Source organism: Nanorana parkeri, unplaced genomic scaffold, assembly GCF_000935625.1.
Source record: "Nanorana parkeri isolate BGI_ZX_2015 unplaced genomic scaffold, ASM93562v1 scaffold183, whole genome shotgun sequence".
NCBI lineage: Eukaryota > Metazoa > Chordata > Amphibia > Anura > Dicroglossidae > Nanorana > Nanorana parkeri.
In genome coordinates this window covers 1728759-1741151 of record NW_017306451.1, presented here as the reverse complement: position 1 = coordinate 1741151, position 12393 = coordinate 1728759, and the positions used below count along the sequence as shown (strand labels likewise).

Here is a 12393-nt window from a genome sequence, read left to right as displayed (position 1 = left end):
TTTTTTTAGGTTACTTCTCCTGAGTATTGATCTGAAACATCTTTTTCCCCATGTAGTTCATTTTGTTTTGTTCAACACTGCAATTTGTATAACTATGTTTATCTTCTTGCTTTTACTTTGTAGTGCAGCACAGCTACTTAGCTACCCTGGCAAGAATAAAATTCCCTTAAATTATCATATTGTTGAGGTATGTGTGTGCTAGTCAATGTATTTTGTGTAGATATTTTGCATTTTAGTTATTTTGTATAGCTGTGTAGAAAAAAAAAAATGGAATTCACAAATCAGCCTGTGGTAGATGCCAATCTGACAAACCAACTGTCTTCCTATATTTCTGAGCAAGTCTAGTTGCATACTTTTCATAGTCTTCATTTCAATCTGTTTCTAGATTCTCATTTTGATATGTTACCTTTCATGTCATATTGTAAAGTTATAGATTTACATTTTTGCATGTCCAGAAGAGATATATGTATAGTAATTTTCTGCTATCCAAACCACCATTTTCCACCCCAAATATTTTGCCTTTTGAAATGTTTTTATAGATACTGTTCTTTAAAAAAATAAAATTTAAAAACAAAAGATTGAAGGGTTACAGGTTTGTATAACTTTCTCCATAATTTAAAATGAATAAACCTTATTCTAGATGTGGCTTTTTAAATAGATGATTAATCATTTTCTGTTCAATTTCAGGTCATTTTTGCAGAGTTGTTTCAGCTTCCTATGCCTCCACATATTGACGTTATGTATACAACACTGTTAATTGAACTTTGCAAGCTGCAGCCTGGGTCTTTACCACAAGTGGTATCCCTTTTTTTTTTTTGAGAAGATTTCCTATTTTGTTCACGCAGGCTTATGGTTGTAACTATGTTTTGATATCACTAAGTACATGGGACTCTTAAAGCATATCTAAACCCATAAATAAACACTTAGCAGTCATTAGATGTGGAGGCTACGTTTTCTTTCAATTTTTATTTCTACTGGTGATCCTGCCAATAGCACATTCTCTGTCCTTGGATGACAACTCGCTGTGTTGTCACCCTAGGCTGCTCTCCTAGACTGCGAACACTTCTCTTTCCATCTTTTATATCATAGTTGGGAATTTGTCTTATGTAGTTTACGAAAGATAGCAGGGAAGGAATATAACTTTATTTGATATTTCAGTTCAGTGAACAAGAAGTTAAGGTGGCCATACACTCTACAACCATCGCAAGACTTTAGTCTTGCGATGGTTGTAAAGGGATTAAAAAAACGTACGATCTGCCTATCTTGGACAGGCAGATCGCACTCTCGATCATCGCAAGCCCGCCCTCCTGAGGGGCGGGCTTCCGATGACCGCAATGCTGAACGGGCAGTGTGCGCGTGCGCAAACCGGCCCGTTCAGCATTTATCTTCCGAGCACCGTTCTAACCAGCCGAGAATCGTACGATTCCCGGCTGGTTTTCGAACATGCTGGTTCGACAGAAGACGTGCGACCGTACAGTAGAAACGGTCGCACGTCTCCGTTCACACTGCTCGATTATCGTACGAAAACCCGATCGCATACGATTATCGTACGATAATCGTGCAGTGTATGGGCACCTTTACAGTGACACTGGTTTATTGCAGGGACACTGGTTTATTGCAGGATCAACAAGTACTTTGCCTGAAAAAATAAAATTCAGCCACCACATTGAAGGACTGATGAGCTGTCTAAACCCTTTTGTTCTTGGGTTTAGATACACTTTTAGGTACTACCCAGTGAAGGGGAGTGCAAAAGATACGAACGTTTGTGGAGGAAACCATTTTTTACATGGAGGTGATGGTCAATGATCAGGGGCAGCACCCCCTAAAATGAATCCTGTTACAAACCTGGGTAACTTGGACGGAGTATGTGATGAAAAATATGTAAGGCTACCTTCAATGAAAACTGCATGTTTAAATGATTACTTGGACAATGGCTCATGTAATTATAAATTGTTCTGTTTAAAGTTGAGCTTGGCTATTCAGTCCTTTTTAATGTGATGAGCAGCCTTACTGACAACATGGGGTGGGCCAAGCTCAACTTTTGCAGGAAAACATGAGATTTGCATGAAGCTGTCTATATTTATGGCTCTGCGGATCATAATTGAGGGATTAGGAACACAACAAAGGTAGGTCATGAAGTCTACATTTCTCACCCAAATTCCATCAATCTTTGCAGTAGTGGTGCTTTATTTTATTACATTGGAGGCATTGATTGCCTATGTCTCTTGTTTGATTGATATGGATATGTGTTTAGTGGTGCATTCCATAGCACCATCCAGAGGGGGTTCATAACCCTTGAATCACCACTGTTCATGTTCCTTAACTTAACCTAAATAGCTTGCTCAAGCCACCGAAATGCTATACACTCGATTGGACACGATGAACTCTATTTGTGTGGACAGGTAATTATTTTTTGCTGGAGTTAGTTTGGATGGGTTTTAACTTTTAAGAACGATACACGTATACATTTAAGTCAAGAACAGACTATAGAAAGTACAGTTTTCAGAAAATGTTGAGGCACTTGCCTCTGAGCATATTCTGTCTGTCCAAGTCTCCTTTCCCTGAAGTCAAGGATTAGGTCATCTAGGCTTTAAGCAGACTAAAAATCACATCAGCATACAGCTCTGCATACTGCTATGAAATTATCATGCATTCATTAGATAAACACACCGGCAATTATCTGTATGTGTTTTGTAGATTTAAATTACTACACTTCTAAAGGTGCCTTTGTTGTTATTTTGAAGATACACTTTAAAGAAGAACTTTACCCGTATTTCCACCTTTGCAGTCAGGTTTGAGAAAACCCTTTATATGTTTGTGATCCTATTCACAGCATACAGGAAAATTCATAAAAAATATTTCATCTTTTGGATGTTTTGTTAAAGCAGGCAAGATGGCTGATTCCAGGTTTGTCTCAGCAGCTTCATGGGGATATTTCCTTATGGAAAGACTGAGGACTAAAGTTTTAGAATTTTCTTTCACTGAACATTGCAAGAAAGATGAGCAAGTAGAAATGTTAACATTCAAGTAAAAGCCATTTAAACTGCAAGAAGTACATTTTTTAATTGTGTTTGTTTATGGTATGTGAATTAGCGCATGTAACAAATATAAAATAGGTGTTATCCCAATTTGGCTGCAGAAGTGGAAATATACTTTAAGCCTTCTCTGCAGTTGTCCCAATGGTTTTTCACCATTGTATGTGTATTTGAATTTTTCCTGATGGGTTCTTTTTTTTTTTTCTCTTCTCTTTGGCCTTCTAAACTTGAACATGAATGAACCCATAGTATGTGGGTTAGAAACACAAAAGTTGCACTCGAAAACCAACGCAACACCTTTGAGTCCTCCTGATAAACTGTATGTTTAGGTTATAATACACTAGTTGCCTCTTCCAAAGCTCAGCAACAATATAGTACTGTAAATAAAATGGATTACATTTACAGCACAGAAAGCTCATTTTGCACTGTGGGAAATACTTGGCACTAACTCAGTTTCTTTTGCTTCAGCACTTATATATTGTAATAAGGGAAGGATACAAGTTCTAGACTGTAAATGGGGGAGGTAGAAAATTGGTTTGTAGAGAGTGCAGTAGAAGGTATACTTAAGAAAAATACTTTTTTTTTGAAATGCTGAACATTATCTACTTTTTTTTTCATCTCTTTTTAGGTTCATAAATTGGTTTTCTCACCACCTAAGTAATTTTCAGTTCCGATGGAATTGGGAAGATTGGTAAGTGTTTTATAAATAGTCTGCTACATGAGTAGGCTTTTTAAAGTAACTGACAGGTCCACTTTTAAGCAAATTTGTCACATATTAAGTAAGGTTGCCGTGTTCCAGAACATAAAACAATTGTTTAACTCCAAATTTATGCTGTCTTTACAGTGTGTCCAACAGTTAAAAATATGTTCTTTTGGAACAAGTGACACTCCAGATAAAATCTCTTTAAAAATTCTTAGGTATGCACCGATATATCGGCCGCCGAAACATATCGGCCAAAAATGGCACTTTTGGCATAATGCCGAAAGAGCCATGTTTCGGCCGATACATCGGCACATCCCTGGTTTCTTTTCTCCCCGCTGGACGCTGTTCCAGCGGGGAGAAAAGAAATTGACAGCCGGCCGAGTGCTGCGGTGGAGAGCGCTGTGAACGGCCGGCGTCTCTCCTCCCACAATGCTCAGCCGCCTATCAGTCCGGCAGAGCGGTGTGGGGGCGGAGACAGCGCTGTCACAGGAGGCTGGGCTTTCTTCTCTACACCGCTGGATCAGCCTCCTGTGACAGCTTGTCGGAGAGAAAAGCAATGTACACACACTCACCGATCAGTGATCGCTGAGTGTGTGTACATAATTGAGGATATGTTATGTTAACTATATCCTCAATTATGAATGAATGGGAGTGATCTACATCACCTCCATTCATAATTGTAGTTATAGTAAACAAACAATGTACTCATGTTATCAATGAACAGGAACACTTGTAGAGGATTCCTGTTCATTGATAACAGGGGGACACAGAAAAAGAGATTGAGGACTTTGTGTTCTCAATCTCTTTTTCTATTTTAAAAGGGAAATATCAGGGGTCTGTTTAGACCCCTAATATTTCCCCAAAGCCCCTAAAAGTAAAAAAATAAAAATATTTAATAAAAAATGAATTGATAAAAATGAATATTAAAAAAATATTTTAAAAAATTGAAAATAAACATTTTCCGTTTCGGCCTGACATTTTTTTTAATTTCGGTGCACCTCCTAAAGATTCTAATAGTGAGGGATGCTGAACTCCTCCTGTCAGGTGCCTGATGGTATCTGTTTTCTCTTGGGTATTTTTCCAACCGGACAGGTAGTTGAGTGTGTAATGTACCCAATGGGAACACACGGGGCAATCCAAATGTAAAGTGACCTATACCCCACTATCCAAAAACTACAAACCTAGCTCTCACCATTGTGCTGTACCTGTTCATGTCAAATAAAAAAAAGAGGGCCACGATTAAGCAGAGCTTTTGCATTACGCACACGGCCGGTATGGCTGTCTATATTTTGTCCGTTGCCAAAGAAGAAACAATATAGTGTTTCCTCACCTGTGTGGTGCTGTTGCCCAAGACTAGGTGTGACTATTTAAAGAGGGGAATAGGTTAATGGGCAACCTGGGTGCAACAAAGTATATAGTCAGAAATGTTTCCTTTTATATTAAATGTGTTTTTAATATAACTACAATAGCTGCATCTGTCTTGATATCCAACCCTTGCACAGTGGGATGTAGAATGGGAGAGGGAGGGGTGCATTGGCATCTAATTGGGCATGCACATGTTCTGACAAGAGGGGAGAGCAGAGTAATATCATAAGCGTGTTGCTCCTTCTCCATTGTCCATTTAGCAGGGTTGGTGTTAGCACAATTATTACCCCTAACACAGAAAATGGAGTCAATCTCCTGGCTACAATATGTAGCAGAGGTGTGTGATATACAGAAGTGGCACATACCATATGTCCTTTTTCCCTTTTTGATGCGACTGCCTTTACTCTTTACCTTGTCAATGCTGTGATCAAGAAACTGAACAGGTGTCAAACACTGTTAGTATTATAACCTGGGGCAGTTCGGAAATGGATATTGGTCTGAAATAGAATGAATTAGCAGAATTGTTTGTTTAATAAGGAAGTAAATGCTTATGTGAAAAGCGTAATTGAAAGTACATACTCTCTTGTGCCTACATATAGGTTTTAAAGGCTTCTTGAGGGCTATGCACGTGTCTGCTCAATAGATCGGAAACTGAGCGAACACATACCATCACTCACTCACTTCTCGAACATCAGTCACCGCTCCCCACAGGGATTCCCCCCTCCCCTGTCCGATCCTCCAACGCTGACTGGAGGAATGGGAGGGGGCAGGTATAGCTGTCTCTGCCTCTAGATAGGCAGAGACAGCTGACATTCACGCAGCTGGGTGGGTGGATCTCGACAGCATTGTCGGGATCCATCCTGGCTGCGGCAGTCTCCGTATACTGCGAGCTATAGCTTGCAATATACTGAGCTTTAGGTCACGGGAGTAGGTTAGTATATGTCCTCCCGTGACCCTTAAGAGAACTATGGGGAAAAACACTTACCCCATAGTTCTCTTTTAAGCTTACAGGTTTAGATATTTTCACCTCCAGAAAAGGTTTCTTTTATTATGACTCAGTGCATGTGCAGTTCATTGACTTTTTTTCTCTTGATGTTGCAGGTCTGACTGTCTTTCTCAAGATCTAGATAGACCTAAGCCTCAGTTTGTTCGTGAAGTTTTAGAGAAATCCATGAGGTAGGTACCATGCTGCTTTGTTGCGGTATAATGCTAACTTCTCAATTTTTCTGTTGGTCATGCTCCGCTTTAGTTTGTCAGCTACCACGTGGAAAATTAACAGAAAAATTCCAAACAGTAATGTCAATAGTTCTGTCCAACCTTCAAATTAACTTTAATATAGCAAATCCATCCATACTGATATATCTTAGGCTTTGGTTTAGACGAGCAGAATAATTTTATTCCTATATCTCTCAAGTGGAAAGATCTCTCTACATGATCAGTGCCCCACTGTGGCCATTTTGAGATCAGGCTCTTGCTTAATTTTTATAATTACTTAATTAATACCGGAGCAACTAAGACTGACATATGACCTGTGTTGTTTTCCAGCATGTTGTAGTATGGTAACAGGCCATACCAGGAAGGATTTTTATTGCTAGCCATTGAAATAGTGACTTCCTTTCATGAGACCCTCTCACCACCCCATGCACATTAAGTTAAACCGTGCCAGTGGCTGGGGAGGCCATGCTCTATCTGCATTGACAAGTCTTCGCAGATCTCCAAGTCGATTTTTAAAATATACCTCTAAGCTTTAGTTGTTGCACAGTGGGGGAGTGAAATAAAGGCATACTGAATTACCAATATGTAAATTTACTTGCTATGTATAAAGTATCTATACCCAATCTTAATTTTGAGGTAGAAAGTGGGAAAGCTAGAAACCCTGTCAGCTTTTACTAATATCCAGGGCTCTTTTAGATGCCTTCTCCCTTCCGCCTCTGGGGACAATGTTTTATCAGACAGGAGTTTGGGAAAATCTTCATAAAAAGCTGACAAAGGTTCTAGCCTTCACCTACTTGACACAAAAGAGCAGTTTTGCTTCTGTCTGAGATTTCACATCACAACGTTTTTACCAGATAGGAAGTGTGAGAATTTCTCCAACTGGGCCTCTGACTGCAGTAAAACCTGAGAAATTCTAATCCCGAACCTACTCCATCCAAAACTAAAAAAAAATGTTGTAGCTATAGATGCACTCTAACCCCTTCATGACTGAGACTTAATTTTTTGCACCATGTTATATTCCACATTGTAGGCCTGAAAATTACTTAAAACCCCCAAACATTATATATTTTCTGAAAGCCAAGACCCTTCACGGGACTCTAGAAGCGATCTGGCGGCAGCTGAGTCACCAGAATCGCTTCTATTGTAAAGCCGACAGTCGGCTTTACAAGTTTTTAAACAGTTTGCCGCCGGGAGTATGTTTAAACAGCCCCGATGCTGGCGACGTACACTGTACGTCAGTCACGAAGGGGTTAAACTGATGAGCGCAGGATAGTGACGGGGTCTCTAGCGTTCTGCGAGCAACAAAAAGTGCTTTTGATGTAGCTATACCTGTATAAGTCCTTTTCAGGAGGCTCATATATGCCCAAAATACAAGCAAGCGCGTTACTAGGGATTTGTACTTCATACACAGAATTAATCACCTCTATAACCACATGCCAGTATCCTCTTAACTTCGGGCATCGCCATACTAAATGAATACATGAACCTGGTTCCAAACCACATTTTGGACATCTAGAATCTCCCCTAAAACCTAATCTATACAAAGTCAGCTCAGCGGAGCTGGCCCCCCTTCAATTAACAATCGTGCTGCTTTTATTTTAAAGATAATAGCAATTGGTTTTTTTAAGTTGGTGACATCACCCAGTCCTCCCACAACAGCAAAAAGACATGGCACTGGGATGGTTGGTTTGTGCCATAGAAAGTAACTTTTGTGCTGCTTTAATTTTTAACGTAGCAATTATCGGTCTCCAAAGGTGACCTTTTTGGTTTTAGGATAATTGCTGTTGTTTTAAAATTAAAAGCAGCACATATGTTAATTTTTGTGACACTAGCCAGCTAACCCTGTTGCGTATCTTTTGGCTGTTTTAAGGGGGCTGGATGACCTTTTTAGTGACCCTTAATAAATAGATAACTCAAAAAAGAAAGATAGAATGGAACAGCACTAACCAGCCAGCCCGGTTTCATGTCTTTTGTCTGTTGTGGGAGGGCTGGGTGATGTCATCGTAAAAAAAAAAAAAATGCTATTATCTTATAAATAAAAGCAGCACAAATGTTAGTTTTTGTGGCACAAAACAGCACAAACATAGCACAAAAGAAACACACTGGAGTTTTGATTTGTGCCGATTTGTTGGGAGGCCAGCTTCACTGAGCTCAAAAAGTCCAGAGTACGATATATTCTATGCAAGATAAACAGTTGTGTCAATCTGTGCGGAGCCTACAGGGAAACCAATTGAACTGATTTATTTGCCTTTTCCCGAGGTTGTCCTCCAATGGTCCCAAATCGAACTCCCACTTGATCGATTGTACTTTTTAAAACATTTAAAGAGATGCTAAGGTTTAAATGATCTTAATGAAAAAGAAAGAACTAAAACTTCTAATGGTCATGACATCTGGACAAAATGGGCCAAGCACCTGTAGAAATCTCATCCTAACCATGAATCATGTGACAAATTACATTATTTTCTTTTGCAAAGTATCTTTGTTCTAAAGTTATCAATGTTTGCATAGGCTTTCTTACTATCAGCGGATATTGGACATCGTGCCGTCATCCTTTTCTGCCTTGTACCCAGCAGAGCCCAAGTGTGTTAACAAATATGAGGATGAGAGCAGCAGTAAGTGTTTGTTCCAAACATTCCTTCTCAATAACCATTTCTGATTTTAAATTTGTCATCCTGCCACTTTTGGAGTATGATTGATTGATCCTGACTTTTGTTTACATGATACTTTATATAGCATAATTTCATAGTGCAGAGCTCTTTGTATAGGATATAAATAATCAGAACAGTTGAGCTGTATTAAGATCTAACATGAATCAAGACATTGACAGTGGAAATATGTTAATTGTATCTGGTCAGTAAACGGCTCTGTTTCTTGAGGATAAATTGCTTTTAACCTGCTTAGCGTTGTGTTTTTTTAACATGCATGTTAAAATGCGCTTTTTAAGCCTGTAAATTACATACCACCTCCCAAAAATCCACAAGAGCCTAAATACAGCACCATGATGACTGCTGAAAGTTTCCATAAGCTATGTCGTCGGGAATGGATTTAGACATTAAACACATTAGACTCAATTCACAAATCTTTTACACAAGAATCATTTTTAAATTTGCCATGTGACTGTTATTTTCAAATCTGATTGAAAAGTAATGGTTATTTTTTGAAAATAAGTATCCTTTACTGGTGTGTTAGGCTATTGTCACCTATGAGCTTGAACAGGTACTTTGAAATTGGCACCATTTTGTAAAATATACTTGTCCCTATACATTTACTAATCAGCATACCTCCTCTGCCACATATAGGCCCCATTCACACACAAATTGGCCTGCACGTATAGCTCCGTGCTGCGTGCGGAGTCGTACCAAGCAGCTGCCAGGAAGGACAGGTGCTGCGTGTGATTAGTACGCAGCCCCCGTCCTCTATGGGGCTACGCGGCCGTACACCCCCCCTACGCTCACCTCCATTTGCAGTTCCGTAGGCCCTGCACTGAGCTGTACGTGCCGTACGATTCGTGTGAATGGGGCCATAGTCTAAACACGTATTCTTCCTCTCTTGGGCATGTTCCTTTTTTGTCATTCCTTCTGGTAGTACTTTTGCCAGTTTACTAGTCTGTTGTTCCATCTGTTTGAGTGTTTGTTCGTGACTAGTGCAGGCTTGGAGGCTCCTTGGGTGGAGCCATTTTGGCGGTGAATTGTCCTGGTCAGGTGGATTCTCTTTGGCCTTTCTTTGGTCTAGCAGATTCATTGTACTCATCTGGATTAGATTCAGGCATTGGTCCTTCTGCTTGTCATGTTTCCGCCAGTTCCATCTCAGATCCATTAGTGGCTGTTGCCTACTCCTCCGTTGAACTGCTTTTGGACATTCCAACAATTTCTAAATTTCCTCAATGAAGAAAATAAGATTTTTGTGCTTGCCGTAAGCCCTTTGAGGCACAGAGGTCCCACCGTACTGTGGTGTTGGCCCTGTGTATTGCTTTCTCATAAACTGAGGCATTCTGGGTAGAGGAGTGGTTTATAAGAGGGCTGGATTACAATTTGCCCGTGTCTGAACCTCCTGGTGGTGGCAGTATAATCGGACTGTTTCTGAATTCCTGTGTCTCTCAATGGACAGTGATGAAATAGATTTTACATTAAGTACAAAATATTCTTTTTTGAAAGCGGAGAATAAGATGTTTGCTAATTTTTATTTTTGAGCAATATTTGCACAACTATTTTTCAAACCTATATTTTCAGTTAAAAAAAAAAAAACAACAAATTAATTTCAGTGCACACAAAGCCAATATAATTATAGTCAGTTTTATTACCTCGAATGGTAAAAATTGCCCGCTGGCTTACATGTTTCTCCAAGGATTCCCTTGGTGGAGTTTTTGGAACTTTACATTGTATAGCCCTTACAAAGCCGAAAGGATTTAGCCTCTTCCAGATTATTTTTATTATGTAAAATAAATAAATGGAAAATCTAGCAGTGAATGTGGGGCCATCTTATGGTGACCTCAAGAAGTGAGTGGAGCTGAAAAGTTTGGTGTAGAAATCTTCTTGACGGATATTAGAGGGTAGATGATTCAACCCAGCAACTTCCACAGGAAAGAGTGTAAGGGATAATTATAGAAATGACTACAAAATTAGGAAAAACCATGTATAGCTCTATGCTTAATCTTGTCTATTAAGCTGATAATTGCCAATTTGTTTTCAGCAGTGGTTAGATTTGGAGAAAAAATAGAAATAGCCCAGAATGTCTTAAAGGAGAACTATGAGATGAGTGATTTCCACTCACCTCATAGTTCTAGCCGACCTGTGACAATGAGACTGTCACAGGTCGGCTCAGTAGATCGGGAGGTGAGAGAACACATACCGGGTTCCCTCACCTCTCGATCCTGTCACGGCTCTCTGCCATGACAGGGGGAGGGGCTGGATTCCCCTCTCCCCGCTCCGATCTGCCAGCGCTGACTGGCGGAACGGACGGGGGAGGGGGCGGGTACAGCTGGCTCTGCCTCTAGATAGGCAGAGCCAGCTGTCACTCACGCAGCTGGGCGGATCCAGTCATCTAAGTCGGGAACCGCTGCGGCGTCTCAGTATACCGCAAGCTGTAGCTCGCGGTATACTGAGCTTAGGGTAACGTTACCCCAAGGAGAACTATGGGGAAAAACACTGACCCCATAGTTCTCCTTTTAAATTGAAAGTTAAGTTTGTTTAATAAGACCTGATTTTTTGGTTATAGCTTTTAGGTACACTGTACTTATCTGAAGTGGTGTTTTTAGTTGTAGTAAATGTATTTTTGGCATTGCTAAACGTATCCCCTATATTATGTTTACCCATTTAATCATAATCCGTGTTGGTTATAACTGGTATGGTAGATTGTATTGTCTTATTTTAAGTGTTTTTGTTTACTTTTCAGGTGCTCTACCTGGATATGCAATTGCTGTGGTTTTGACAAATTCTATAAAAAATAAGGCTATGAGTGATGATATTTTAAATATTTTAAAAGATTTACCAAATCCTAATCAAGATGATGATGATGGTAAGTATATCTGTTTTGCATTTGGCGGCACATGGTTTTCGAATGAATGTTGCATTCAGAATAAATTTGAGGCAGATTGCATAGACTTTCATTCTGTTGCTTTTTTTGTTTTGTTTCACTTGTAGATGAAGGAATCAGCTACAATCCACTCAAAATAGAGGTTTTTATGCAGTGCCTGCTCAACTTGGCCTGTAAATCATTCAGTCATTCATTTAGTGCACTTGCAAAGTAAGTAGAGTCAATTACTGAACTTTAAACTCTAGCAAATTGCCTTTTTGTTGACTGATTTATTTATTTTCCTCCAAGATTTCATGACGTATTGAAAGCACTGACTGACAGTGAAGAAGGAAAGCTTCATGTTCTGAGAGTTGCTTATGATGTCTGGAAAAACCATCCCCAGGTAAGGTGTTTCAAATGAAAAACTGTGGACTAATATTTCAATTATAGGTGCATATAATGGAGTAGCATCCATTTTGTGTGGGTTTTCCTTTTAACCACTTCAGTACCTGCATGTTAGTCCCTTCATTACCAGGCCTTATTTAAATGTTTCAGTGCTGTGCA

The 12393-nt window shown here is 39.6% G+C and overlaps 1 protein-coding gene across 1 annotated transcript in view; it reads left to right on the top strand.

Annotated features, from left to right (window-relative positions):
• NCBP1 (nuclear cap binding protein subunit 1) overlaps window positions 1-12393 on the top strand; it is a 37176-nt gene that overhangs the window by 16442 nt on the left and 8341 nt on the right. Inside the window, exons 10-18 of the mRNA XM_018555076.1 lie at window positions 124-187; window positions 688-798; window positions 2338-2402; window positions 3664-3726; window positions 6205-6279; window positions 8827-8930; window positions 11710-11832; window positions 11958-12060; window positions 12139-12232. Of these exons, the coding sequence (XP_018410578.1) occupies window positions 124-187; window positions 688-798; window positions 2338-2402; window positions 3664-3726; window positions 6205-6279; window positions 8827-8930; window positions 11710-11832; window positions 11958-12060; window positions 12139-12232 (802 nt within the window). The remainder of the gene's footprint in view (window positions 1-123; window positions 188-687; window positions 799-2337; window positions 2403-3663; window positions 3727-6204; window positions 6280-8826; window positions 8931-11709; window positions 11833-11957; window positions 12061-12138; window positions 12233-12393) is intronic.